Consider the following 27,336-nt stretch of genomic DNA (forward strand, 5'->3'; position numbering starts at 1 on the left):
CCCAATTACCTACTTATACTAGCAGAAGAAATGTTTGAAATTTGAGTAGATAACAGTAAATAATAAGCAAGAGTTATTCGCTTCTGTTCAGTGTCTTGAAGTAAGAAACATATGTGAGTTCTTTTGTTCTGTCATTAAAACTAGCACTTGTTACAGGCTCCAAGGCTTCCAACCACAGTCTTTGGATCTGTGATAACATTCCACCACAATTTTAAATATTTCAGAAAGGGGTGGAGAACAAAACCAAAGATGCGTTCAACTACATCTTCAGAACGCGTATGCAGGTATGAAAAATCTGTGACTTTCCCTGGAAGTTTTTATACGAATAAAAAAAAATCTCAAGTGTCACAGAATCTCTGAAAATACATTCTGTACTACTTCAGCAAGGATAAAGTATTTTTTAAAAACATCTGCACTCTTATTTAATATGGTATGTTATTATGCCTTATACTACTAGATAAGCTGTGTTTAAATTCTAAGCTAAACAAATTCTATTTCCAGAGCAATCACAACTACCACTATGAAGACCGTATTTTCAAGAAGAGTTAAACATCACCAAGTTAGAAATATATTTTGTTCCTAGTGCATTTAATTATTAACTATGGTGAGATAGTATACTGGGAGAGATTTACAAGAATAAACCCAGAAACCGTGAACTTCAACAATCCCTTTAATATAACAAACATATCAAACTTTCAAACATAAACTGGAACCAACTAACAAACTCAAAACAACTTTCTGAATACCAAAAAGTTTTTATGCAAAACAGTGCACATTTATTTGAGGTATCGTATCCATGAAAACAAAACAAAACAAACCAAACTATCTACATTTTAAAAGATTTTTTACTTCGCAAGGCAAAAGAAGTTAGGTGGTACACAAGGAGTAAACCAATGTAAACAGTGTAAAAATAAAAGACTGCTAATACCAGCCAACCCAAGACTGAAATATCCCAATATATTAAAGAAAAATAAACCAAAGGCATGCAAAATATTGTTTGCTAAAATACACTCAAATCCATGTGGCTAACGTGAAAGTCACAAGCTAGTGACGTGGATTTCTTTATTTTCCTTAGATTGATTGTCATTCAGTTATCCACTGATAAAAAGCTTTCAGCCTTCTTCAACCCACTGGGAACTGAATTTTTAAGACTCCAAACAGGTGCTGCAAAGGAGGTTTAAGTAATTGTGTTTTTATAATCTAGTGTGATATACAACCTCACTCAAATGCCACAAGCAAATGGTGATCTGTTACCATTGTGGGAGGCAAAAGCTTGGAAAACAGTCAGGTTGCTCCGGGTGGAATTGAAAGATTTTTGAGTTTCTCCTGACGAGAACAGTGACAAACTCCATAGTAAATCCGGTAAGCCACTTAACATTTTATTTGCAATACAGAACATTTTGGCAACCAAGATGCATTAGAGGAATCTGAATCGTGACCTGCAATGCATGTGCTTTTCAGAAAAATTAAGTTTTGTTTCAGGTATGCATCAGGAACATCAATAGCACAAGACTTTTTCTCATTCAAACAACTGCAGCGATGCCATCTGTCTCAGATGCACTTACAGGTCTTTCTTACCTTCTGCTTGATTTAAACTTTGCTGAAAAGAGACAGATCAAAAATAATTTAAGTTTGGCAAGATCAGAAACCGTTGACTCCAGACGCTGCATTTTGCCCCTCTGCAGTCACACCTGATTTGTTCACCATACACCTTTCTAAGTTGCAGTCCCATCAATACTACCCCACACCACACCTGAGCTTCTGCTGTCAGCAGTCAAGGCTGGGCAGCCTAGTTCTGCTCCCTTTGGTGTTGCAGCTGAGCTGTGCAGCAAACCCAGCAGAAAACATCTTCTGCTATCAACTGATTTATTCTTGGGAGCCAAATCTCCTGTGTGCTCAGTACCTCTGTTCTTTCCACTCAGAGGTAAACAGAAGATGGTGAGGATGTGTGTTTTAGACCACAAGTCTGTTAGAAATCCAGCAGGACTACTATGGCTCATTACATAGGGAAGCACAACAAGGACAGGCCATGCATGGTGGTCTTGAACACAGTGATCAGTTGAGCAATCTCTGTAGGAGTACAGGGTGAGGCTGGGAATGAGTAAGTGGTTTCACAGAGTAGAGGAAAGAAAAATTATAACCAGGTCAAAACTGCCTTTTAAAAATTTAATACAGGACTGAAAAACTCTTTTTGAAAAGCAAGTCACCATAATTTTAACAATTTATTTTCTCCCAGGACCACTACTTATAAAAAGGCTAACTTTCATTTTTACTGAATTTTGCTCGAGACAGATGCTAGGCATGGACCATACGAACACCTGTCCAACAACTTAAATTGGGAGTACAGACTCCCAGTTCTACCAGAAATAATTACTGTGTATTTTATGGGTATTACAGCCATGCACATAAGAAACTCGATCAAACAGCTAATTGAACTTTTGCTTAATATGGTTTTTTAATTATTTTGTACTTCAGTTTGAATTTTATAGTAACCTGTTTTTAGCCTAGGCTGTTTGTTGGGTTTTTTACCTTCATGTATCAACAGTATTGCAACATGTACAATCTGGGATTGCAAAAGCATGTTTTAAGAGCAAACAAAATAAAATTACTTTTATAAATTATGTATATACTCCCCCCACCACACACACAGACCCCCCCCCATAATTTTCTTACCATATTTCAGTTTCATCATCACATGCAAAACTATCTGAATCTTATTTCCCAAGTAACAATAAAACTGAAGCTAGTAACAGCCTGAGCATTGTCAACCAAAGTGCAAAACAAAATTCTACTATTTTGAAGAAGTTTAAGGAATGCTGCCAATTGTAACTTTATGCTATACTAAAGATTTTGGTAAATTCTCTTGCACCAACAAAATACCAACAAACAGAATTTTGCTGGTACAATTTCAAAACACAGTTCTTGTATGGTGATCCAGAGCCACCTACCTGAAGCTGCTGAAATTCTTTCATCAGATGATCATATTCTTTTCTAAGGCCTTCAGACTGCTTTTTAACTGCAGCCACTTCAGTTTTTGCCTTATGGAAAGCTGTAAAATATTGGAATTGGTGTTTTAATAATGACTTGTATTCCTGCAGTTCCTCAGAGCCCTAGATGTGCATTAGGGCTCCACTGCAGTAGACAGTCCTTCCTCTAAAAAAGCTTAGAATTTAAGACACAGCATCACAGATGGACACAGATGGATGGAAGAGAAGTTGAGGACAGGGTGCGGAAAGAGAATGGCCAATGTTCAGAAAGATCAGCACGAGGAACAGGAAGGGCCTGTAAGAAAGGTAGGGGTGAGACCAATAAACTACTGAAAGAGGTGACTAGTTAGTGATGACTACAGTGTTCTGTCACGCTGCAGGAGACAGTTTTAGAAAAACAAAACTCTGTAACTCCAAAACCAAAACTCTCAGACCTCTTAAAGAGGGAACTCAAACATTGGGCAAGATTTTCACACAGCAACTGAGACCATCGACAAAACATGGTAAGGAGGAAGATAATACATGATTATAGGAGCACAGACCTCACCTTTTTACCCTGTTCTGTATTTCACCATGCATGAGTTAATTGATTAGCGGCATCAGTTTATGGATGAAAAGGCAGAAATGGTGGTGGGATGACGGACAACTCTGAACAGTTTTTTAACATGTGAAAAAAAGTAATTATTACTCTACTCCATCTCAACACAAACTGACATCACATCTATGCTGCAGTACCAAACAGCCTAGGACTCCATAGGGGCTATTTTACAATGCAGGGTAAAACAGCACCAAGTGTCATAAAGCCATTAGTCCTAAGCTGTTACATGAGGTCATTTAGACATTTTCATATTCCTCTGCTACAGGTATCTCAGGGATCATTATAGTTCTCTGATGTAGCATCACAGGCATAGTCTAAATTTTGATCTACTCATGTGAAAACAAAGAAATGTTGTTAACGATCTAGTAAGGCTGCCTCACATGCCCACTTAAAAAACCCAAACAACCAAATCTAATGGTACAAATAAAAAAAGAACATTTGCAAATTTCCTTGTTCTAAAAGTGTGAGTCTATTCTTTGACTGTGAACTCCCTGAGAGAGACTTTTCTTTCTCAGAGACCTCCATGGCACTCAAGAATTACAGCACCTCTAAAAGCCTGTTCTCAAAAGATGAGGAGCTAGATGTGGTTTTTAAGCACTGAACTAACAAGCAGTCTGGTATGAAACAGATTTCTCTTTCGATGCTAGTTCTTGAAACATCAGGAAATGAGATTTGACCACTCTCCTACATGCAAAAAGGAGAACTCCCTCCCCCAGAATTTCTGCTATTTTTAAGTAATTAATTGGAATGCATAGATGAAAAGTAACTCTAATTTCAGAACTCTGCAAGTGGTTTTCCTGTAACAGGACTTTTACCTACCTTGAAATTCTGATTTACTGGAGTTAATAACACATCCATCTATTGATTCCAACATGAATAAAGATTCATCCCTTCTCTTTAAATACTTTCTTTCATTTCCATACTCTTCCACAGTTATCCTGCATCCTTTAAGTCACTCTTGATAGCATCAATACAAATTTTCTGAAGGTTTTGGTATTTGGAATAACTTGTATATTTCCATACATCTGACAAATCAGATGTATTGCATTTACTCTCTCTCTGTTTAAAATATTCAATAGCAAAATTTGGAAACAAGTAAAATAAACTTGTGACAATTTGATAAACTCCCGAATTTTAAGTCGTAGACAAAAAACCATATATGTATGCTATTTCACTTCTCCAAGAATCTGCTACTTAGAAAGATAAATCCTGCTTTTGCTTTAACATTTTTATACATAGTGTAGTACAAATTAATAATACCTAATTTCTGAAGAAGTTGTAGCTCAGTGTTATTGATCTAATACTATTTAGTGATTTATAAGCAGTGGCACAGTACTTTAGTTGCAACTAAAAACTACTTTATCTTTAAAACATGAACAAAATATCTAGAAGTATCTACAAATCAAGAAAGCAAACAAGCTACTGCATTGTTTCCATGTTTTGACCAAAACAGATGTATGACAGAAATACCTCACCTAGCCCTAGAAGAAGAAAAAGCAAAGAACAGATTGTCCTTTCCACCTGTGTTGGCTATGGACAAAAACCCCCAAAACATCAACAAACCACCAAATCCAGATTCATTTCTGTTGGGCCACACAATTAAAAGAAGCATCACATCTTTGACAGTGTGAATTCCTCAGTGCACCAATTTCCCTGGATGCCTTGTGACACCAGTGTCCACACAGCAGTGCCCAACTCCTCTGCGGTTGCACGAGCACTGCAGTGCAGCTGAGCGCATCAGCTACAGTTTGTCATATGGATCCTATCACTTGAACACAGATCCAGCAGGGAACAGGAGATCCTTTGTGTGCACAATACACTCAGTTATTATTTCTGGCTTCCATCTGGCCTGTTACTTTGCCTCACAGGAGCACAACAGCTGGACTGGCAGCAAGCAAGCCCCCACAGCTGACACCTCCCACCAAGTCAGTGCATGAGCGGGCAGGAGGTGAGGATGCTGCTTCTACTTTAAAGCACCCAATGAGAGGAATAATCACTAAGTTCCAAACCCAGAATCCAGCCTCAGTACTATGAGAGGTAGGCTATCCTTTTTCATCCCTTCTCCTTCCCTTCAAAGAAAAATCAACAAACTATTCCTAGGGCAGTGTTTCAATAGAAGACATTTATGGAAAACTTTATCCCTTTACACTTATGTGTGACTGAAGGTCTATAAATAATTGTAACATATATGGTCTGAGAAAAGTAGAGAACTTGTCCTTCTTTCACCACATTCTCTGAATCCTATTCCAGGAGAGACAGTTTACTTCAGATTGATCTGAATTCTAAGGATGGAGAATAAAACTGGTCTGAGGAGCTACATTACCACAGCCCAGTAGCTGTAGCATTTCTATCATCTTCTCATTCTAACAAGGATGGAGAACCTAACACTAAAACCAAAACCAAACAGCAACAAAAACAACCAATAATTCTTTGGGCATTTCCTTGCACAACTTCTAGTCCTGGTCTGACTAAATCACTTGACTTACAGTGCTTGCTACTAAGGAAACGATCTGGAACTTACATTAGCATTGCTCACAATACAAGCCTACAACCCAAATCATTTGGACTAGTTGAAGAGTAAAAAAGAGCCCTCTCTTAAAAGAGTTTTCAAGTTAAAAAAGAGCTATTCACATTTAAGAATTTAGGCACTGACGGCACAAGAGATTTGCCAACAAATACGCTGTAAGGCTGGGAACACAACTCCAGTCAAGCAATTCCATACTAATTCTGAATTCTCTTCTTAAGATATAATGGTCAGAATTTAGAATGAGAAGGCAGGGCCAAAAAATTTACAGATTGGCTTCAAGTACCTTTTGCAACCTCAAAAGAAATTTTGTTACAAAAGGGATGTTATAGCATCTTCAGATGGCATAAACAGCCTTGTATAATAAACACTGTATAATAAGCATTGTATAATGCTTGCTGTATGCAGCCTTCCCTTGCAATCTGTAAATGTATCAACTATTGCTGCACGTGACATCTGCAATGGCTCCCACCCTTGGTTATCATCTCACAGTTCTGTAAAAAGTAAGGTTAAGTAAGACAGACTTTGTTTCTCAACTTCCCTCTGCTATTGGCTAAATAATAAGACTGTGGCTAATTCTTTTAACTTGCTTGTTTTTAAAAACTGGAGTGCATCAGTGAAGCTCAACATAGTTTTCACATATAGCCTACCCAGCAACACCAAGGCCAAACTGAACTCTCGCTTGCAGCAACAGTTTTATGAAATGTATTCCCAGTGTCTGTATTTTTAATAACTTTTTAAAGTGTAATAATCTTCACATTTAAGTGAGAGCAGTACATCTGTACATGCACACTTTCTAAAAGAGCCAATAGTTAGAAGCTATTTCAAAACCAGCCCTCCACATGAATTGTTCCTTTCTTCCTGTCTCCTACAACACTATGCAACCATGAAAACAAAGAACACTCGTGACAGTCTGTACACAAAACAAACCTCTTTAAAGGATGCATGGAAATTCCATAAGAATTTCCTCCTGCCCCACTATATGACAACAATGTATAAGCAGAGTATTTTCAGGAAAAGTTGAACTGAAGTTCAAAAGCACATAAATGACTTTAATGAGCCAGTACATATTTCATGAAGCCCTGTTCCTGCCCCAAAAAAAAGGACTGCTGTAAGGACATAAGGCTTGATGAAACTTCTCTCACCTCTAACCTCATGCCCAGTTGCAGATAATTTGTTTTGTTGTGTTTTTTTGAATAGTTTTCAAAACCATCAAAACGAAACAATATCATGGCATGTCTCCTTTCCCCACAAAATTCCTATTGGTCCTAGGCCAGTAGCCATACTGAGAACCTCTAATTATCTGAATCAATATTTTGTTAGAAATATGTCTAATGCATAGGAGGAAAAACATTCTTAGATCAGTACTGAGTACTGCTACAAGTATGTACATTTATTTCTAGATATCAATGAGACATTTTCATAATATATAAGTGTATCAATAAAATACCATCTCAAAAGGTTTCTGAGCAGTCATGTTATTACATGTCTAGGTATGCTAAAAATGGATTTAGGCTCTAAAACTGCTAGCCCCACTGCTGGGTGCCTAAAAAGCCCTGACAACAATATGTGAGTCTGCAAGAAAGTAGTGAGGAACTAGCCCTCTTTGCTTCATTTCCAAAATAAAGCAAAAAAATGAATCAAGGGGAATAGAAAAATCTAGTCAGAAAAGAAAATGAATTTGCTCAAAAACCTTGTAAATAATTTCCAACCTTTCCCCAGATTTTACTAATTTCACTGCTCAGTCTTGTATTTTGATTCTTCCTCCCCACCTGTTCAAAGCACAGGAGGTAGAAAAATGTCTTCTTAACTTAGGATTTCACTGTTAAGCAAGGGAAAAAAAAAGTAGTTTTGTGTTTTCTGTGAAAGGCAGAAAGCTGAAGAACTAGAGAGGAGTCTCCTGAAAGTCTGCAATCATCTGTCTACACTATAATTTTAATCAGAATTTCAGAAAAAGGAGACATACAGTATTTCCTCTGCCAGTTGTAAAAACAGTTATAAAAACTTTACAGAAAATTTGCATGACCTTTGAAGTCACAGCACATCTGATACTAAACTGTTTTCTTAAATGTGAAGACGGTGTACATTTAGGACTCCTGGTTGCCACTATACTGAGTTAACCTGCCTTTCAACTCACGGCCTACTCTAAAATAATATATCTCCATGCATCAGCAGCTTAATGAGTGTCCCAGACCAGAGCAATGGATAATTGAAACTGCTTTTGAAGAAAAAAAAATTTTTTTTCCTTCCAAGCAGCAAAAAAAAACCCCCTAAACACAAACCCCCAGCCAACCAAGAACAAAATCCGAATACTTTAGCTGAAAACAAACAAGAAGAAAACCTCCAAAATCAAAACCAGTCAAGTTTTTATTTTTATACTAGTTTTGCTTTGTTTCATTATTAGGTGACACCCTTCACACTCTTCACTCCCCCCCCCTGCAAATTTCATGGATTGGACTTCGTGGACACAAAGAAAAAGTTACTTTAGTCATATGAGCTCAGTAGCATGAAACAAATTGTTTAGAAGAGGCAAAACAAGCTTTCCAATCTCAACTTTCATTTTGTGTAATCCACTGCTCACAGTTACTGAACATGAAAGTTAACATTCACGTGCCCAGCTGCAGGAATTTCAAAAGAAAACAGTAAATTTGATCCACACTCTCTAACACTCCATAGAAAACTATGTCTACAGATGTAGTTGTTCTTATTAAGTACTTCAAGCTTTCTGGCTATCAATTTGCTCAAAGTAACATATAAGAAAACTTACAAAGAGGTAAGACAGATATACCTCACCACCACCTAGCTGCCCATGGTAATTCCCATACCACCCATGGGGTTTTTGGCAACGAGGGGGGTGGCAACAGGAGAAGGGCTGCAAATATTTTCCTATTCACTCCTTAGAAAGACCCTTTTTCCCACTTTTGCCCTAACAAAAGATTCAAGCATGCCTTAATTTATACATCTCTTGGATGGACAACATCCCATGGGGAGAATGAAGCTGAAGCAGCATGAGGTAAATCTATTTATTCCTTAGCCTTCTCTAGCATTCCTGACTGAAAAGCTTACATTATATTAGTGTTACATACCACAAGTTAGTTTAAATAAAACATATGCATTTAAATTTTCCACTGATCCTGTCACTTCAAAGACTGTTTTCCCCCCTTTCTTCAAGAAAACAGCAGGAGAGGGAAAACCCACCATCAAACATGCCTGAGAACATGAACTAATGAGATTCTCTATTTAAACATTCTTGTTGCTTCAAGGCCAGCTGAAAACAGCTGGTTTACATTTTTTATTTGAATTCTCAGTGGACAGTAAAAAAGGATTAATGAAATATTTGCTGTTATTCTTACAGTGTTGTAGCAGTGCCAGGCAATATGAAAGCGGGGCTATGTTTTGATGATAACATGCTATCTTGTAGCAAGAAAATTTGTATTTTTGTTAGTCTGAACATCTGATTAATGTTTACAAGATCACAAGCAGTGTTATCTTAAAAACACTGACTTCAGATGAGCAGGTGTTCACAGGCTCACACACCTTGAGAGATCCCAGTAAGACAGAACCAAACAGGTAAAATCTGCTTCTATCTCAATTTGGGCTGCCTATAAAGCAGTTTTGACAACCTAAACCTTAAACACGGAAGCTGCTAACAAAAGTATTATGTTACAAATTGCAAGATATGTTTCCTCGTAAACAAAAAAAATATTAAAAAAGCTAACATCTTAATACCTCAACTGCAGAACATATATAAATTTAGAATACTAGTCAAGGACTTTTCTGCTGACGGAAACCCTGTGTTAGTAAAAAACCTCAACCACAGTACTTCCCCATTTTATACAGGGAGAGTGGCTGCTATGTATGACATGAAAGATCAAACCGATGCTACAAGCAACCTGCAAATGATTCCATATCCTGGCCGTGTCACTGACAAAGACAAGTCAACACCACTTAAATATATCAGTCCAATTTGTTAATAATTACAACTTACCTAGGGTGTTCCGATTACACCTTACATATTTTCATAATGAACACATTTACTAAAATATTGGGATGGCAATGGCATGTTTTGTCAGTTCCTAGTCAAATGTAAAGAAACCACATACCAAGTGTTCTGGAAACAGATGAAGTTAGTTCATGCTATAGCTAGAATATTTTTTTGACATTCAGTGTTGAAATATATTTTTCCTATTTGCAAAGAAGTCCTAACTAATACTTACCATCTGATGTCTTCTGTAGCTCTGCTTTCAAATGTTCAACTTCCTCCTTCAACTTTTCCTTGGTTGCATCTGTTGACTCTTTCTTTTTACCATGTCCTTTTCCACTCAAGGCCTATTAAAAACCACAGTTGCTACAATTAGTTTTATTTTCATTAGTCTGATATTAATGCAAAATATCCAGGGAATGTCAGCCCTGAGCTTGCAAAGCATTAGGTTTTATCAAATGTCAACCTGATACAGGCAGATAGTTATTCTAGAAAAAAATCCTCCCAAATTAAAAAAAAAAAAGGAAATAAACAAGCTCAGTGTTTTAGGTAATGGCATACTTGTAACAGAAGGGCATTATCTCCTTTGTAAGAGTACTTTGCATGTCTCATCAAGTGTACAACTTCCACTTCGGTTATAAATGGATTTTTCAGAAGACACACACTGGGACTGTCAGTGACAGAATGCTGCCATGCTTATGTGCAACTGGTTCTAACAATTTCTTCCAATTCTCTCCTTGTAGGTTTGCAGCTACTTCAATCTTCAGAATAGTTCCAATATTCAGATTCTATTTCCAGTGAAATTCAAGACAAAAACTAGGAAAGAATTCAGGAAGAGCCCTGTAAACACTTGACACAAGAGCAATATATTCCCTGTACTCCAAAAATGTTGGCACTACTATACTTATGCATGCTCTTAACGTGTAAGATTAGATCCCATAAAAAGACCCTTTTTTCATAAAGCTTCTACTATCTAACCACACATCATCTCTGTAATAGCAAAAGAAGTGGTAAATGTTTAACGGGATGAAGTAAAACAACTGAGACAAACAGCCGTTAGGTGAGCTAGCAGTATCAGAGCTTACCAGGCACAGGCAGGAGCAAAGGGGAAAGATTACTTTAGGAAGAAGAAAAAGAACTGTTATAAAGAGTGGTAAACAATCCAAGGAAAAGAGCTGAAAAAATTTTTCCATAAGCTATTTAATCAAAGAGCGAGGTGATATTTAACTGCTCATAACGAAACCATAGCCAATTGTCTTCTTTGCTTTGTGCTCACCTCTATTAATATGCAAATAGCTATTTCTGTAAACTTTTATCTTAAGTCCTGTGCTCCATGGAACCTCTGAACAGGTGACAGTGCAGACCTTGTACACCAGAGTAAACTCACAGTATTTATACTTGCAGCCAGTGCCTTACGTGCAATTGCTCTCACTTCTCTCTGACGGTGAAATGAAGCACACTTGTAAATAAACACAAATGCAGGGGCCAAGCCACAGAGAAGCCTAAGCCATAGGATGCCTACGAAGTTAAAATATTCCAGTCCTGAACACTTCCCATGTCCATCACAAAGGAGATCCAGCCACAGCATGTTGCCTGTACCTGTGGCTACCCATGTTTTTAAAAACCATGCAATCGAATGCACAAATAAAAACAGACAAGAGTACAGTTTCCAATTTCTGGCTATCACTTGCAAGTGGCTAAGAGAATGTGTTGCTAAGAGAATGTGAAAGCAGAACAAAAAAGAGGACTTTTGGCAAAATCCCAACAGGACAGAAAAGAAAAAAAAAAACCGTACCCATAGGCAGTAAAGAGACAAATTCCATGGCTGAGGGAAGGAATTTGAATCATTTTGACAAAATACCAAATCCCAAAATTTTGGAATCATTTTATACTTGGGAAACACCTAACACAGACTAGTGATCCTTGTTTTACAACACCTCTCAAACAACTGGATTTTTTGTATCCCTTCTTTTGTCTAGAGTCTTCTACGAAGATTTATTACAAAAAAATTACAGTGCCAGTAACCATAGACACTGCTTTAGACAAACTGGAAGGAAACCTGTACACACCTGCAGGGAATTTTGCTTTGACAATGTGCCGGACTCTAAAAGTCTTCATATGTCTAGATGTCTGAACTCTAGCTTATGGTTCAGTCTCTTCAAACAGAAGTCAAACTAATCAGTTACAAGAAAAGATTTCATACATTTATCTTAATCATCTTTGATGACTTTCCTTCCTGAATACAATTATGTATTGAACCACAGCTTAACCATTCTTTGCATAAAAATAACATCTCTTTTGTCCATTGATCTTTTATTAATAAATTTTTGGTAGTAGTCTCATTAATACTACAACAGTGTCCTACTAAGCAGGGGAAGTATTCTGAAGTTGGCTGACCCACCATAAAAAGATACAAGAATATGAAATACATTAAATACAAAAGAATATTTTTCAAATTAGAAAATACATTTCAAGACTGGAGAAAATCCTATTAAGAAGAAACAGTCAGCATGAAAACAGTTATTTAGTAGGCTTTTTCATCCTGGACTGCTACAGCCTTGACCTAAACAGGCAATCGTTTGGGATAAAAGGAATAAAATTAGTGTCTCTCTCTACTTTGTTATGACTAAATTCAAAGAGATACATTAAGAATCTATTACTACTTTGATGAAGTTCATACTGGAAAGACAGGACTTCATTTACTTGGTTTACTTCAGTTTCCTTTGTTAAAAAAATGCTACTATAGTTTGTTTTCAGTATTCTAAATTACATACTGTAAAAATAGTTTTCTTCCTTTTTCAACCAGAAGGAAAAAAATGGACAAGCATTCCGTAGCAAACCATCCCCAGAGTACATCGTACTAACTACCTGCTGCATAAGAAAGTTACTAATGAAGCTCAAAGGTACCTCCTGCAGCCTTTCGTTCTCCGCCATGTATTTTTTGGCTGCTTCAGTAGCATCATTTACTTGTGTCTCCAGAGCTGCATGAGATGCCATCTCTTTTGCCAACTGAGTAAGAAGGGTAACAGTACGTCTCAATACACTGGTGAAGAAAAACAGTGAACAGAACTGTAATTTACAGCATAAATAATAAAAAAACCCAAACCACAAGCAAAAACCAAAACAACAAAAATCAAACCAAACAAAAATATCCAACAAACCAAAACAAGCCCTGTTCTCTCTCTGCATTAGATGTAAAAATAAAACCAGAAGAGGGCTGTTTAAGCACCTTAAGGGAAACATTCAGGCTCATCGATGACAAGTTAACAGTAACAGGAGAGACTGAAAATATTTTCATCCATTGACATTCTGATTTTCACTTGACGCAGAACCTCCCACAGCCATTAAGGGGTCAGAGACCTGATTGCTTAAAGGCTGTTTAAATACTGTTAAATGACCCAGTATTTTTAACAGGATTGATCTCCAAATGCAAGAGCCAAACAACAAGTTATGGTAATGAGTACAGTGAAAAAAAAAACCCTCACAATTTCATAAACAGCCTTGCAAGAATAAAAGTAGCAATGTGAGCATATTAATCTTCAAAGTACTGTCAATACAGCTAAATCAGAACATGTGCAGATGTCAACACTCATACGGAACCTCAATTCTAAGTTTTGCAAATACCTCCCATGATTTGATCTAGTGATTGCTTCTTTGCATCACTACTTTCATTATTCATCTTGAAGTCTTTCAAATGTTGCTGAATCAAGGTAACATAACACTGAGTTAAATTAATGCCTATAATGTAACTATGCAGCTGCTCTTCAAAGAAATTTGAAAATCCAAGTAATTGGCTTTTTCATAACTGGAAGAGTATTAATAGACCTTTTCAAGTTAAGCCTCCCTCCACCCCCTCGCTTTTTCATTGAAAGCTCCTTACTATTTCAGAGGTTAATAAAGAAGTTAAGGTCTCCATGTCACTACTTTTCCAAAGGTTAGCAAGTTTTGCTATTAACTTACAGATGCAGGAATCAATAAAACATCACAACTAAAAGTTAATCACAGAATCATGTAGGTCGAAGGAGGCTTCCATCCCATGCAAAGTAGGCCAGGTTGAGCAGATTGCTCAGAGGCTTGTCCAGTTGAGCACCTACCATCTTCAGAGATGGGAGTTTCCACCATCCTTCAGGGTCCTTGTTCTAGTGTTTAACCACTCTTGACAGTAGCAGTACTTTTCTACCACAAGTCAGAACATCTCAGATTCCTGTTAACTCTTGTCATTCCTTTTTGGATCCACTGAGATGAACTGGATCCATCTTTTCTGCTACTAGACAGACATACAAACCAATGGGATTTTCCCTTCAAAGTCTCTTCTCTTCTGTCTGAAAGCCATGTTCCATCATCATCTCCTCAGAGGTCACATATTTCAGCCTCCAACTTTCTCTGTACCCCACTGCAGCACTCCAGTATTTTGGGGAATTAAAACTGGACACAGTCCTGCAGCTGCAGCACCACGTGTGTCAGACAGAGGAGAATAACCATTTTCCTTGACCTGCTGACGACATCCTTGCTATCACAGCTCAATACACAATTGGCTGTCCACCAGGATCCTCAGGTTTTTTCCTACAAAACTGTTTCCTGCTCACCCACGCAGCCAGTCCCCAGCCTGGATGTTGTATATGATTATCCTGTAAAATGTAAGACTTTGCATTTGTCTTTGTTGAACTTCATGAGATTTCTGTCAGTACATTTCTTCAACCTTTCTGGCTCCCTCTGAAAAACAGCACTGCTCTCCAAGATGTCAACCACTCTGATTTGGCACTGTGAGCAGCTTGCTGAGAGCACACTCAATCCTATCATCCATGTTGTTAATAAGGACATTAAACAATACCGAGACCAGTACCAATCCCTGAGGGGCACCAGCTAAAATTTACATCATTATTATCCTTTGAGCCCAAAGGTCCAGGGAATTTTCCACCTGCTTTTTTCTCCATTTCTCCAGCCTGTGTCCCTCCATGGTCAGACTCTCAGGATACTAAAAGGCACTATGTCAAAGGCCTTGCAAAACGGATATACTGGTCAGGCATCACCTTCCCTAAGTAAGTCCGTGATGGCTGTTCCAAGTCATCGTGTCCTTCATGTCCCTGAAGATGTCTTTGAGCAAGATTTGCTTCATAACCTTTCCAGGGAGGCCAGTCTCCAGTTTCCTACATCCTGTTTTTTATCCTTCTGGAAGATGGGATATGTTTGCCTTTTTGCAGTCACTGGGATTCTCCCCAGAATTGTGATCTTTCAAACTAAGCCTTGCAATGACATTGGCCAACTCCCTCTGCCATCCTAGGATGCCACAGACTTTTGTATGCCCAACTGGCCTAAGTACTCCCTAGCTGCATCTTCCACTACTGGGAGTGATGCTACACTCCTGCCGACTCTCCTAGAAGGCCCCAGTGAGCAGTAGGCTCATGTTTCCTTGAGATTCTCTTTTGTTTTCAGCCCTTCTTATCCCTCTCTGGTACAGCATGGGCTGACAGAGGACCAGGGCAAACTAGCAGATGGGTGTCTCTGTCCTACCCAGGGGACAGTCTCTCGGGTCTATGACACTCCTCTTTTCTGTGCAGTTTGCAGATAAGGGCTCAGCTGGCCCAAATACCTCCACTGATACATAATTTTCCTCATCTGTACCCCACAACTGCTGTTGTCTTGCCAGAAGTGACAAGTTCCCAGCCTCCTCCATTTCATGAATCTCCATTTACCAGTCTTGTGGAATTCTCCTATTGGCTGATGTGCTAAAATGAACCAAAACTGACACAAAGAATGAACTAGGGGCATCCAATTACCCATTCACACTAGATGGGGTCTCACGTTGGTTGGGTGATGGTACAGCAGTGCAGGATAAGGAAACCCAAGGAACACCTTTCCTCCACTTCTCCGACAGACATTATGCCTGTTTCATGGATAAACAAAACAGCTCTACTAAGAAAAGTCCTTTGATCTAGCCCCTACTGGAAGAATGCTTATTTCTCCTAAATCTTGGTGAAAGGCCAGCACCTCAAAAAAACCTCAAGCAAACCTCTTCAAGAGCAGAGCTTTTATACAAAATAAAATCTACTGGGGCCACTTTACAAGTTTTCTTCCTTGGAAGCTGAATGTAAGTAGGACCCTGAGAGACCACCTTCCAATTCTTGTGTATGACACAATTCAGCTATTCCTCTTGGAGCAGAGTTTAAAAACGTATTTGTGCATATTTACTTAACCTTTCTGTAGGAGGACAAAGAACTTGATGCATTCCTATGACTATTGAGCAAGGCTACAGCCACATTGTTTTTTCCAAGGTTTTTCTGCTCAAGCCTCATATTCATTTTTCCTTGACACTTCTTTATGCTCCATGCTCTGCTAAAATGGCCACGCATCACTCTAAGGGGAAGAAGTTTGTCATAAGTCTGTCATATTCTTGTTTTGTGCCCCTCTTGAGTATTGAGGCAATGTCAAGCAGCTCACTGAAGGAACTCCTAAGAGGACCAACACTTCTTGTCCAGTCACCACAGAAACGCACAAATAGGAAATCATCAGACCAACATGTCTGTTTCCATTTGTTCACATTATCGGTGTCCAGTGACTTCATGTGCTCTCTGCCCAACTGATATGATCTGCAGGTTGTTGTGGCTACTGATTCACAGGTAGTCTTGGCTGCTACAGGTGGGCAGTACAGAACTGCCCTTTCCTTTACCCTGTTTTGTGAGCTGTACTTAAGCATCCTGAAAAGAATACCAGACCTAAGATCATAACACCATAGTAGGCAAGTTGCCACAAAGCGTTTGATCTGCAATACATTTGAAACTTTCCTTAAAACCCAGAATATTATCCTACAGTTCTTAACTTCATGCTTGAGCTGAAGTGGCTCAGGTCAGGCTCAAGTTTTGCTTCTTAACACAGCAGGGTGCAATGACACCAGTTTGCCAGATATTAGTATTATTTTAACAGTACTTTAGTTTTGAGGGTTTTTTTATTCCAGTTTTCTATGTGCAAAACAAAGGGTGTAAGTTTAAGGAAGGAAATGAGTATTCCCCAAAGAAACTTCTGCAAAATACATGTTTTCTCCAGCATTCAAAATGTTTCTCTCCATGTGTTGCTCACATATCCTTCTAATTTTCAAACATTTGTAAGGTATTATTTTCCCTGATCTTACTTACCTTGTAGCCAACCTGGTCATAATTAATTCTTTAATCTCCTGAAATTGTCCTTCTGATCTTTACAATTACTTTCTACAACAGTTCCTGTAACAAACATACTACGTAAACATTAGAAAAATGTTATACTTACAGCCAAAGAAATAAGGAAAAACCTGAGAGATACAGGTTTCTTTGCGATCGAAAGAGTTTCATCTGAATATGATCAAAGGCACTGCTGTTGACATTTGCAGCCTTTTCATTCACATGAACAGATGAGTATTTCCTGATTTCTCTAACAGCATCTGCAAACAAAAACAGTCTGTTCTTATTCACATCTGCAGGTGTGCATGTATGCTAAACTAGACACAGTACTAGAAATAGGTATTTGGACTTTCTACTCAGCAAACAGTAATAGGACCAATAGCGACTTCAATTATGTTATCCATACATTTTAAAGATTGGTCTTGATAAATCATGAAGTGCTCTAGCACATTCCCAGAAATATGACAAACCATTGCCCAAAATATGCTTGAACAGGTATTTCAAATGCTTGTGCCCAGCCACAGATGTTACCAAAGACCCTACAGTGTCAAAATGTCACTGCTGACAACCGAGCTAAAATTTCCCAGCAGACAGTAAGAAAAGAGAAAGAGAAGCAAAAAGAAGTAGTATTTCCTCAAGTATCTGCTTCACACAGGGTTTAAGATATGCATGTGTTTTAGTAATGATAGAAGTGTCTACTTTGTGCTTCACTCATAGAGGGAGAAAATTATTTCTTTAGCATCCATCAAAATAGGAAGACTGTAGTAACACAGCAGTAGTAACATCAGTAGGAACTACTAACTGTAACAACATCATAAAAAGAATGGAGAAGGAAAGCTACAACTCAGCTTTCTTTCATTTGCCTTTCATACATCTTTCAGCTTCCTTTCATCCATGACATACTCCTGATAGTTCTGGAAAAGGGCCAGTACACTGCAAACACCTTTCAAAGGACAAAATAAATAATTGGGACTTACATCCACATAAACCCCAAACCTAACCCAGTTAAGAGTTCGTATTATAATCTTTAAACATAAGGTCATCAGACATTCCTACAACCAACACAGCACCTTAAATCTCTTCCTGCACATCAACAAATATACACATTTCATGACATGGCCTCAGTTCTTGCAGAGTATTTTGGCCAGGTGTTATTAAATTGCTGCTGCATTTGTCTAAGCAGGCTAAATCAACTACAAAGAAAAGCATATAAAAAGTGAATATAATCACTTATGACGGTCTCCTTCATACGTCTGAGTTATTTAGGTGGTACAAAACCCCTGAAGTGAAGCTTCAAACAATGCATTGAAGACTATGAGCAAACAAATGCATGTCCCTGCACTATAGGAAGACTCTAGGCCTGCAGTAACCTATCACTTCACCCTATGGGGCAGGTATCTCATCACTGCTTCCCTTCAGCCCAATTCTATCTTTCCACAAAACCAATGACCATCACCAACTCAAAAGCAAACTCTGGTCAAAGTTTTCAACAGCAGTTCAAGAGAGTAAATTAAATAAATTAGTTCCCAATCTCAAGCCATTTACTGAAGATCTACTTTTAAGGATAATACTAAACATAATCTTAAAAAATAATTTTAGAAGTTTATTGCATTTCTGGTACTTTAAATATTAAGAATATAGTACTGTAGCCTGGTCTGACATTGCTATATATATAAGTGCATCTGCATGTTTCCCTCAGTAGAAAATAAAACCATGCATTTTTTCTATTTCAAGTAGCTTGGAGTTAAGTAGCATGTATATTCTAAGGCACGGGAAACACTTATCCATGGAGAACTATCTAATGTCCCTGAAACACAGGAGAACTACTTTCATCACTGAAATACAGGAGATGCTTACCACACAAAGCAGTCAGGGCAGACATTAAATGACATCAGTCAGGCATATGGTAACCATTAAAGCTTTACTCTTAGTTCACAGACCTGAGGATCTGCTCATAACAAATGTAGCCAGCAGATGTTTTGTATCTGTACTGAGCAAAAGTATTCAGTCAGCCCAGTGCTTTGATATATTCTGGTCTTCTGTTTCAACAGCAACCAAAAGAAAGAGTGCCATCTACTGCATGAGGTGCACCTCAGCCAAATTCTGCTGTCAAACAAGTTCATTTACCTGTATGAGAAAGGGAAACCAAGCAGCAGCCTAGACTAAGCTCCATTTTTCCTTCTCATTCACTCAGTATATTACAATTGCATTTGGATTCCCAATGTGGATGCAGTATTAGCCCTCTCCTCTTTCATTCTATGGTATAACTTTTCAATAAATCAGCTGACTTACACTAAGCTTAAATCCCTTCCATTAATTTACTGATATAAACTCAATGTACCAGGTTTCTTTTACCCATTTGTTAAGAAATTATCTAACACTTACCAAGAAACAAGATGATCAACAGAACTATTATTGTAAGGAACATCTTGTTCCAAAATACTGCCATTTTGCTCCAAAGAGGAAACATAAAAATCTTCTGCCATCTGTAAAATAGAACTGTGTTATTCAAAAATAATTAAGCACTAAAAGAAGAGCATTACAACCTCACAGAAGAGAGCCTTGTTATTGATAAGAGACTTGTATAAGGTCTCTAAACAGTTCCTCTAACTGCAATATAATTTAGGTATATATTAACTTTTCCAGAAATCCAACTTGTCTTTTTTTGTTGTTGATACAGGCAAAACCAGTTGGTTCATCTTACAAATGTCTTGCACAATAGCAGGGACTCTGCAGATGTGTCTGATTTTAGCTTATACTTTGGCTAGCAATACGTTGTATTCAGTCCTGACTATAACAAGGGATGGAGTAAAGACTGTAAAACCCATTCCATTATTTTTATTTTTATCCACTAATACCTCTTGTTGCCAAATAAAATTAAAAGCTTCCAGAAATTCTCTACCATCCTTCTTCAGAAGGCTTATCTTTTATGCTGATGGGTCTGCATAATTCTGAAGTACAAGGACTGTTACTACATTCTAACTTGTAACGACAACAAAAGAGACAAATCTTGTGTTCATATTTTGTTAAGGGTTAAAACTTCTTTCCCAAGCATAAATTTGCTGGCTACAGAAGCGAGTTCTGGTGAGGCCAATGCTGATGCAGGCTTTTTATTTTTAAATGATTAGTTGTCAATTTGATATTGCTGCATGGAGGGCGTGGCAGAATCACACCTGCAGCACAAAGAACATCTCACGCGCTCAAATGAATTGAAACAAGTTACAACAGAGCACCTATTTGTTCTTTGCTGCAGGTTAGAATCAGTGCTACTGCACAAATGAAATAATACCTAGTCATGCCATAGGGACGTAACACAGACATGCTACTCACCATCTTATTATATGAGGTAAAATGTCCTACTTTTGTTACAACTATTTACACTTCCTAGAGACTGTTAAGATTTGCCCTCTCACAGCAGTTTCCAACCTACTACGAATTTAATTTAAATCAGACTGCAGCATGATCTCCTGTGGTCCTTTACAGCTCTCCACCAGAAAGAATTAAAATGTTTTAGCGTTGTGCATTTAAGTCTTTTAGTATAATCTCAATTCTTTACAGCAGACAGCCACAGTATGTATCAAACAAAAAGCTTACTTCAAGCTACAACTCAAACAAAGCCAACTCGCTAACTCTTTAAACGTGCAATTTTCCAAGCTCCATACTGACCTCCACTTAAGAGGTGATTCTTTGAAGTATGACCTTAGATAAACTACACTGCCAAGTTATAATCAGGCTAAAAATATGGATCTCTTTACTGGAAAATCTTCCTGTGTTTTATTTTCACATTTATTTTTCCTCAGCAAGTATAGACGTTCACATTTACTAAAACTCTACATCCTTTTGGTGCCAGAAGTCATATAAATATAATCCTTCCAAACTATAATACTAGCCACCATTTTAGATGTACTACACCTAGTAGAACAGATCTCTTCGTGTACTTGCAGTTTTATACTGTCAATTCACTTGTTCCCCAGGAACTTACAAACTCGTTAGCAAATCTGAAAAACATTATTTAAAAAAATGTGCAGACACAAGAGAGACAACGAATCAGTTTACTGAGTAAATCAAAACTTCCAAGAACAGCAGTTTCACGCCTGTCAGTAACCATGCATGCCTTACTGCTGACAAAACTAGCTCCCAGGCCACCAAGATGTGTCAGGCAGAGTTGCTGCCCTCTGGTACTGTCACAGCAGCTAAATCTAATTTTTAACCCCACAAGATTCCTGCAAGTTTTGTTAAGAAGATAATTGCGTATATCACATAAGGGACAAAGCGATTTCACTCTTTTAGAAACCAGTGTTCAGAGGAATAGCTGAATGCTCCAAACAAAGCACACAAATCTATCCTCTCTATATAATTAAAAACACTGTGTTTAACGTTTGAAAAAATTTTGGCACAGCTGCACATTACGAATTTGCTTTTCAGCCACTAACACTGGACTCCGTTTGCATTGTAAGTGAAACATATTTCAATACTCCCAAAGTATTCTGCTTGTGACATCAGCCTGAAGAAATTCTTGCAACTAGTTTCCTCACATAAGCCATTAATAACCTGATGCTTATGACTCCCATAATACTCCTCTCCTCTTACATAGTTGCACTTTTGCTTAGAAAACAGTAAGAAATACAACAACTCAACAGTCTATGTAAAAATGCTGAACTTGCAAGCCAACTTGTAAAAAACCAGAACTTCTCAAGCTGAGGAAACATGCCTAATCATTGGTACCAGGTGTGGAGGAGCCAGTCATTTTCAAGACTCCTCCACAGGTTTAAGTAATTAAATCCAAACTTTCCACAACAACTCTTGTTCCTTAAGAGGACAGTAAAAGCTACATCATTCTAAATATATCTAAAGAGGCAGGAAACAAACAGAAGACACAAAGAAACAAACAGTTTTCACAGAAGACTGCTGAAACAGCAGCATTTAAAAACAAAAAAAAAAAGCTTTAAAGTTTCTTCCTGCTTGTTGTTTTGGGGGGTTGTGGGATTTTTGTGGGTTTGGTTCTTAAGACTTCCTGATATTCCGAAAAGAAATCATAAGTCTACTTCTCTTGCCTCCTGCAGAGAAACTAGCTTTATTTCCTGTAGAGAAATAGTATCACCAAATTTGAAGAGCTACTTACAGGAAACAAGATAATGCTGTAAGTCAAGCCTTTGCATACAGTAAAGATAATAAATGCATTTTTTTCCTTTCCCTTATTATGTGCATTTATTTTACAAGAATTTACTATTTTCTTAATGTCTGTGTTGTGTTCCAGAAGTAGTACTATTTTATTAATCTATATATAAGTTTACAAAGGCCCTTATTCCAGTAGTCCCAAACCTTCTGCTTCAAACTCAGGTTCAGTTTTTTTAAACAAGTGATCAAAAATTTCTTGCGGGCCTTACACACAGTTTGCAGCCTGCATTGTATATCTGACGTCTCATCTGTTCAGCACCCACAATGCCTAGTGTACACCAAAACATAGAGTTGCATCTCACAAATGTGACAAACAACTGCCGAAAAAACCTGCATTCTCCTCTCATTTATTACTGCCAGATGCCTTCCTGTACGCTGCCTACTCCAAAACTCTGGGAAAAGCCGTCCCACCTGCTGAAGCGAAGCAGGGGGCTGCTCTGGGCACGCCGAGACCGCTGCTCTCGGATGAATCAGCACTGCGTAGAAAACACAAAGCTCCTTAAAGAGACTTGCGATTCTTGCAGCTCCTGATACTCAAGTCCCAAACAGCAGTCCTTCGGCTATGTTCACAACTAGTTTAGGATGCAGCAAAGCTCCGTGTTTATGAAAACAGAGACGTAAAATAAGCGAGAAGGTGAGAAGAGCGAGCTGTGTTGCTCAGCACGCCGAAGTCCTCCTACCTCAACGGGGAAATGAATGGCAGGCAAAGCACGAGAATTACTCCGATTTCACCATACAGGATGGTAGCCACTGCCGTCCACTGGAAAGTCATCGTCCCGGCGGCCTGCGGAAGAAGGGACGGCTCAGGCGGGCGGCTCTGACTTCCCCTCGCGAACCACGACCGGGACAGCCCGGGGCGGCGCTGGCCCGCTGGGCAGGGTCCCCGGCAGAGCCCCCGCGAGGCGGCCGCGGGCCCGCGGGTTCCTCCCGCCGCCTCCCGCCCCCCAGCGCTGCCAGCGCCCCCTGCGCGGCCGCGCAGCCCAGCGGCCGCCCCATGCTCCCGCCCGGCCGGCCTTCCAACCTCGTCAGCGCCGGCGCCCGGTGGGGCTGATGGCGGCCAAGGGGCGGGAGCGGTCGGAGCTGCGGAAGCGCGGACCAGTCTCTCCCGGCGGCGCAGGGCGGGGGAAAGGGGTGTCTGTGCGGACACGGTGCCGCCTCCGCCTTGCCCGGGGAATGTGGGCCGGGATGGGGCTGAATGACACAGCGGGGGCGGCGCGGGGCTGCCGCCGGCCCGGCCGGGGAAAGGTGCGGGCGAGGGAGGGAGGCAGAGTGCAGCCCGGCGGAGCGGCGCTCCCGGCGCAGAGGCCGCGCTCGTTGCGGCCCGGCCGCCCGGGCACACGGGCAGTGCCGCCTGCGGAGCGGGGGGGCCGAAAATGACGGCGAGCGCGGAGTTGCTAAGGGGCCGCACCTCTGTTGGGGAACGCGTGGATCTACGGGCTGAGCAAGGTTCAAATGAGCATTACGTTTTCTCCTATCGAGGGAATGATTTGTAAGCATTTTGCTGCGGAATCCTGCTGTGCTCATGCCACCGGTCCGTGACTCCAGCTTAATCTATTGGAGACTTCAACTCTGCTCTCCAGCACTATCATGAGTTTCTCAAGTTCAGTTAAAATACTGCGTGTGTCTATCAATTCCCTCTTCCATGTGTTACACTACATTAATGTATTAAGACCCAGTAAATTGTTTTCTCAAGAAAAACAGGTCCAGTATTTGTAAGGACAGCACAAATAACAACCGAACAACAGTCTCAAGCACTCAAACAGGCCTGTTTGGACCTCACGAATCAAACAGTATTCCTTCAGAAAGCCCTGTTCTATCCTACTGTCCTGTGCCTGTGCAATGTTTTTATCAGTGTACCAAGGCTCCAAGCACATTCTTTCCATACCTTGGTACCCGTTTACCCATTTCTTGAGCACCTCTTTTGCTAGCCATGCAACTCTCTTTGCCCATGCATAAGAAAGACATCCTCTGATGCTTTTTTCCTGTTGATCCTAGCAGATGCTGAGGTGCTGCCAGTGGAAGAGGTTACCGTGTCTACCTGGGCATCTCCAGCACTCTTTGATACAGCTACTTGCTTTAGGGAATTTTTTCCCAATTAAGTTCCATCAACATGAGATATATAAAATGCTGTGAATAGTAGTTCTTTGTTACTCTAATCCATTAGAATTGATGTGGGGTGGAAGTTCTTGCATAAGCAGTTTTGAGCAGAGCTGTTTGAAGCTGCTCACAATCTGAAATTGTTTACTTAAAATTTCCCAGGTCTGCAGCCTGGGGATGGAGCCAGTGTGTCAACATTTTCCTAGTTGTTGCCAAGCAATGTCTGAATGAAAGGTTACATCCCAAATAATTGTTTATGCATAACAAATACTGGAGAGAGATAAAAGCAGTCATTTCAGTCCAATCTACACAGTAGGAACACTCCCAGTTTTAAGTAGTATTTCTAACACATTTTCGCAAACATATTTAATCAGCAGTATAGACAAAACACCACCTCTTCAAATGTTCTGGTTATTACATTTTAGCTACTGGCCTACAGCCACTATACTTCACTGAAGCTGTTAAAACGTTAATACTTTCCTTTTATTACAGAGCAGTTTCCATTTCTGAGCTGCTTACTCGTCTCTTTCTAGTACTGTAAACTGCTCTCCCACTAGCATACCCTCATACTGATAAGACTGTATTCACTCATTCCCACTGCCAGAGACTTGGAGTCTGCTTTATCACTTTAGAGGCTTCATAAGATCTCAGAAAGATTCACAGTGAATGTGACTGCTGTGCACTTCCACTGCGGCTGATGCGTGTTCCCCAGCAACATAGAATGAGACCTGAAGAAAAGAGAGGTCCTCTGCAAACATTTGTGAGACCTCTCTTCTCCTGCTGAGTGCACTCTGCTGCTCCTGGAAGGAATTCTACCTGAAGCTGTAGAAGTCTGGGTTGTTGATCTAAGGCTGTCTCTCTTATACTGAACCCCCATATGATGAATATCATGCCATACAATATATACATAATGGCTGGCTGTTTTAGGGAAAAAAATCATAAATCTTCAAACATTACAGTTAAAAGGAATACCTTCCTTTTCAATCAATGAGGTGACAAACTATTCTGAAGCAGAAAATAGGAAATGCCTGTATATTAGCAACTGGTTAGAGGACTGAAATAAAACTAATTCTCTTCTGAAACAAAAGGAAAGTTTAAATTTGTTCTGTTTTGGCTTCTGTGACAGCCTTCTCATCACCATACACTGTTTTTGGCCAACCATCAACCCACGAGACCTAAGAAATTTAACAATAGGCAACAGAGAAAATGGGATTGTATAGGCTGTGTGAGGGTGCTGGGGTTATTGAAGCAGGGTAAAAGCTGCAAAAACATACAGGTATTATGAGAATATGGTATTGTTGTGCAGGGGGGGTTTAACATAAAGAACAGGATCAGTTACAGGAGGCAAAGAACCTAAAATAGGAAACAATGCTTTGTATCTTATGTTATTTGCTTTGTACTTATATTAACAACATTTAAAAACTAGAAAATCAAAAGGCTGACCACCTGGTGATGTTAAAAGTAACATGTACAGGAGAAGGACTACATCCAGTGGTTTTAAACGAAATTAGAATTTTTCTGTAATCAAATGTCTTCTAATGAGAAATATGACCTGTTCCAGTTTGGCCAAATTTAGAAATATATACTCTGAGAGAAGGCACAACCACCCCTCCCCCACCAGGTTCAGGAAAAGTGAAGGAAAGTGAAGGAGATAAAACTATTTATTTAACAAACACACAGGAAAGGAAAATAATGCTAAATAATAAAATCTCTTGCTGTGGAGATAAAACCTGGGAAAAGTGTTAGAGTCCTCCCTTTGGTCTCCTCGGAGCTGGGGCTTGGGCCAGGGCCAGGCCCTCTGTGCCCAGTGGAAAGTCCTCCTGATGTGCTCTGAGGTTGAAAGCAGTCCAGTAGAAAAGGGAGAAAATCTGGAATTCCAGGGAAGGAAAAGCAAAGTTCAACTCTCAGTCTTTCTCTGGAGAACAAGAAACTGAAACAACTGGCCAAAAGCTGACCGGAAAGCAGCAAGCCGGGTGCCTCCTCGCTCCCCTGCCGCAGCTGGGGAAAAACCTGCTATCTCTGTGTGGCCTTGAACAAGCTGCAAACTGCTTTGAAAAAGTTTTGCTCAGTTTTTCCTTCCCCCTCTCAGGCTCAGTTTAGAGACACAGAAAGGCACAAAGTTAATTTCTGGGCATAGGGCAGCGATATGGGATACACATCAGAGAGTCACCCCAAGACAGTGTTATTCTAAAAATAACACTGGTAGTTGAATAACTCCCAACCGTAGCAATTTATGTATATTGGAACAGTATGGTGTTCAAAGTATGGCTCGAAGACTCCAACTTTGCAGTTTATTCTATGGAAACACAGTGAAGTATATTCAGATGCATACAACATTTAGAGTGGAAGGCATAAGATTCGTTTCACCCTTGGAAAGGGATGATGAACTTCCATTGACTTTTATGATACACAAAAGGCCAGATCAAGCACTCCATAATTAATACCAATATTAACAGCAACCTAGGTCTTGTACTTCAGGCAGGAATCTCTGTGATTAATCTCACACAGGCACAACAACTGCTGCCTTCAAAATCATCAAGTACTCAGTTCCTAAATAGGTCAAGGTATTTCCAGTCCTCTAAAATTCAATTTTCCCACTACGACAGAAAAAATAAAGAAAGCCTTTGTGTTGATTATATATATTATTCTTCTCTGCTCCTTGAGGCTAATGGGATAGTTTGCTACATATAATAGTTGCTAGCCAAATCATAAAACTCTCAAGAAAGTGGCAACAAAGGGCTTAGTTTCACAATCCTTTTCCTCTACAATTCAGTTGTATAGTTTTACTTCAGAGGAGCCCGGAGGCATTTTCAGAACTG

At 39.4% G+C, this 27,336-nt stretch overlaps 1 protein-coding gene across 2 annotated transcripts in view; it reads right to left on the minus strand.

Annotated features, from left to right (window-relative positions):
- Positions 1-652: 652 nt before the first annotated feature.
- Positions 653-27,336, minus strand: part of DUS4L (dihydrouridine synthase 4 like) — a 37,873-nt gene continuing 11,189 nt past the window's right edge. Inside the window, exons 1-8 of one of the 2 annotated variants that reach the window (XM_032106069.1) lie at positions 23,442-23,632; positions 23,101-23,204; positions 19,628-19,728; positions 17,352-17,502; positions 12,999-13,134; positions 10,327-10,438; positions 2,949-3,049; positions 653-1,600 (exon numbers count right to left, since the gene is read on the minus strand). In XM_032106069.1, coding sequence (XP_031961960.1) covers positions 1,562-1,600; positions 2,949-3,049; positions 10,327-10,438; positions 12,999-13,134; positions 17,352-17,502; positions 19,628-19,728; positions 23,101-23,192 — 732 coding nt within the window. In that variant the 5' untranslated portion in view covers positions 23,193-23,204; positions 23,442-23,632 and the 3' untranslated portion in view covers positions 653-1,561. Of the gene's footprint in view, positions 1,601-2,948; positions 3,050-10,326; positions 10,439-12,998; positions 13,135-17,351; positions 17,503-19,627; positions 19,729-23,100; positions 23,205-23,441; positions 23,633-27,336 lie in introns of those variants that run through there. The other variant, XM_032106070.1, reaches the window with a different exon arrangement.

Source organism: Corvus moneduloides, chromosome 4 (genome assembly GCF_009650955.1).
Source record: "Corvus moneduloides isolate bCorMon1 chromosome 4, bCorMon1.pri, whole genome shotgun sequence".
Lineage (NCBI taxonomy): Eukaryota > Metazoa > Chordata > Aves > Passeriformes > Corvidae > Corvus > Corvus moneduloides.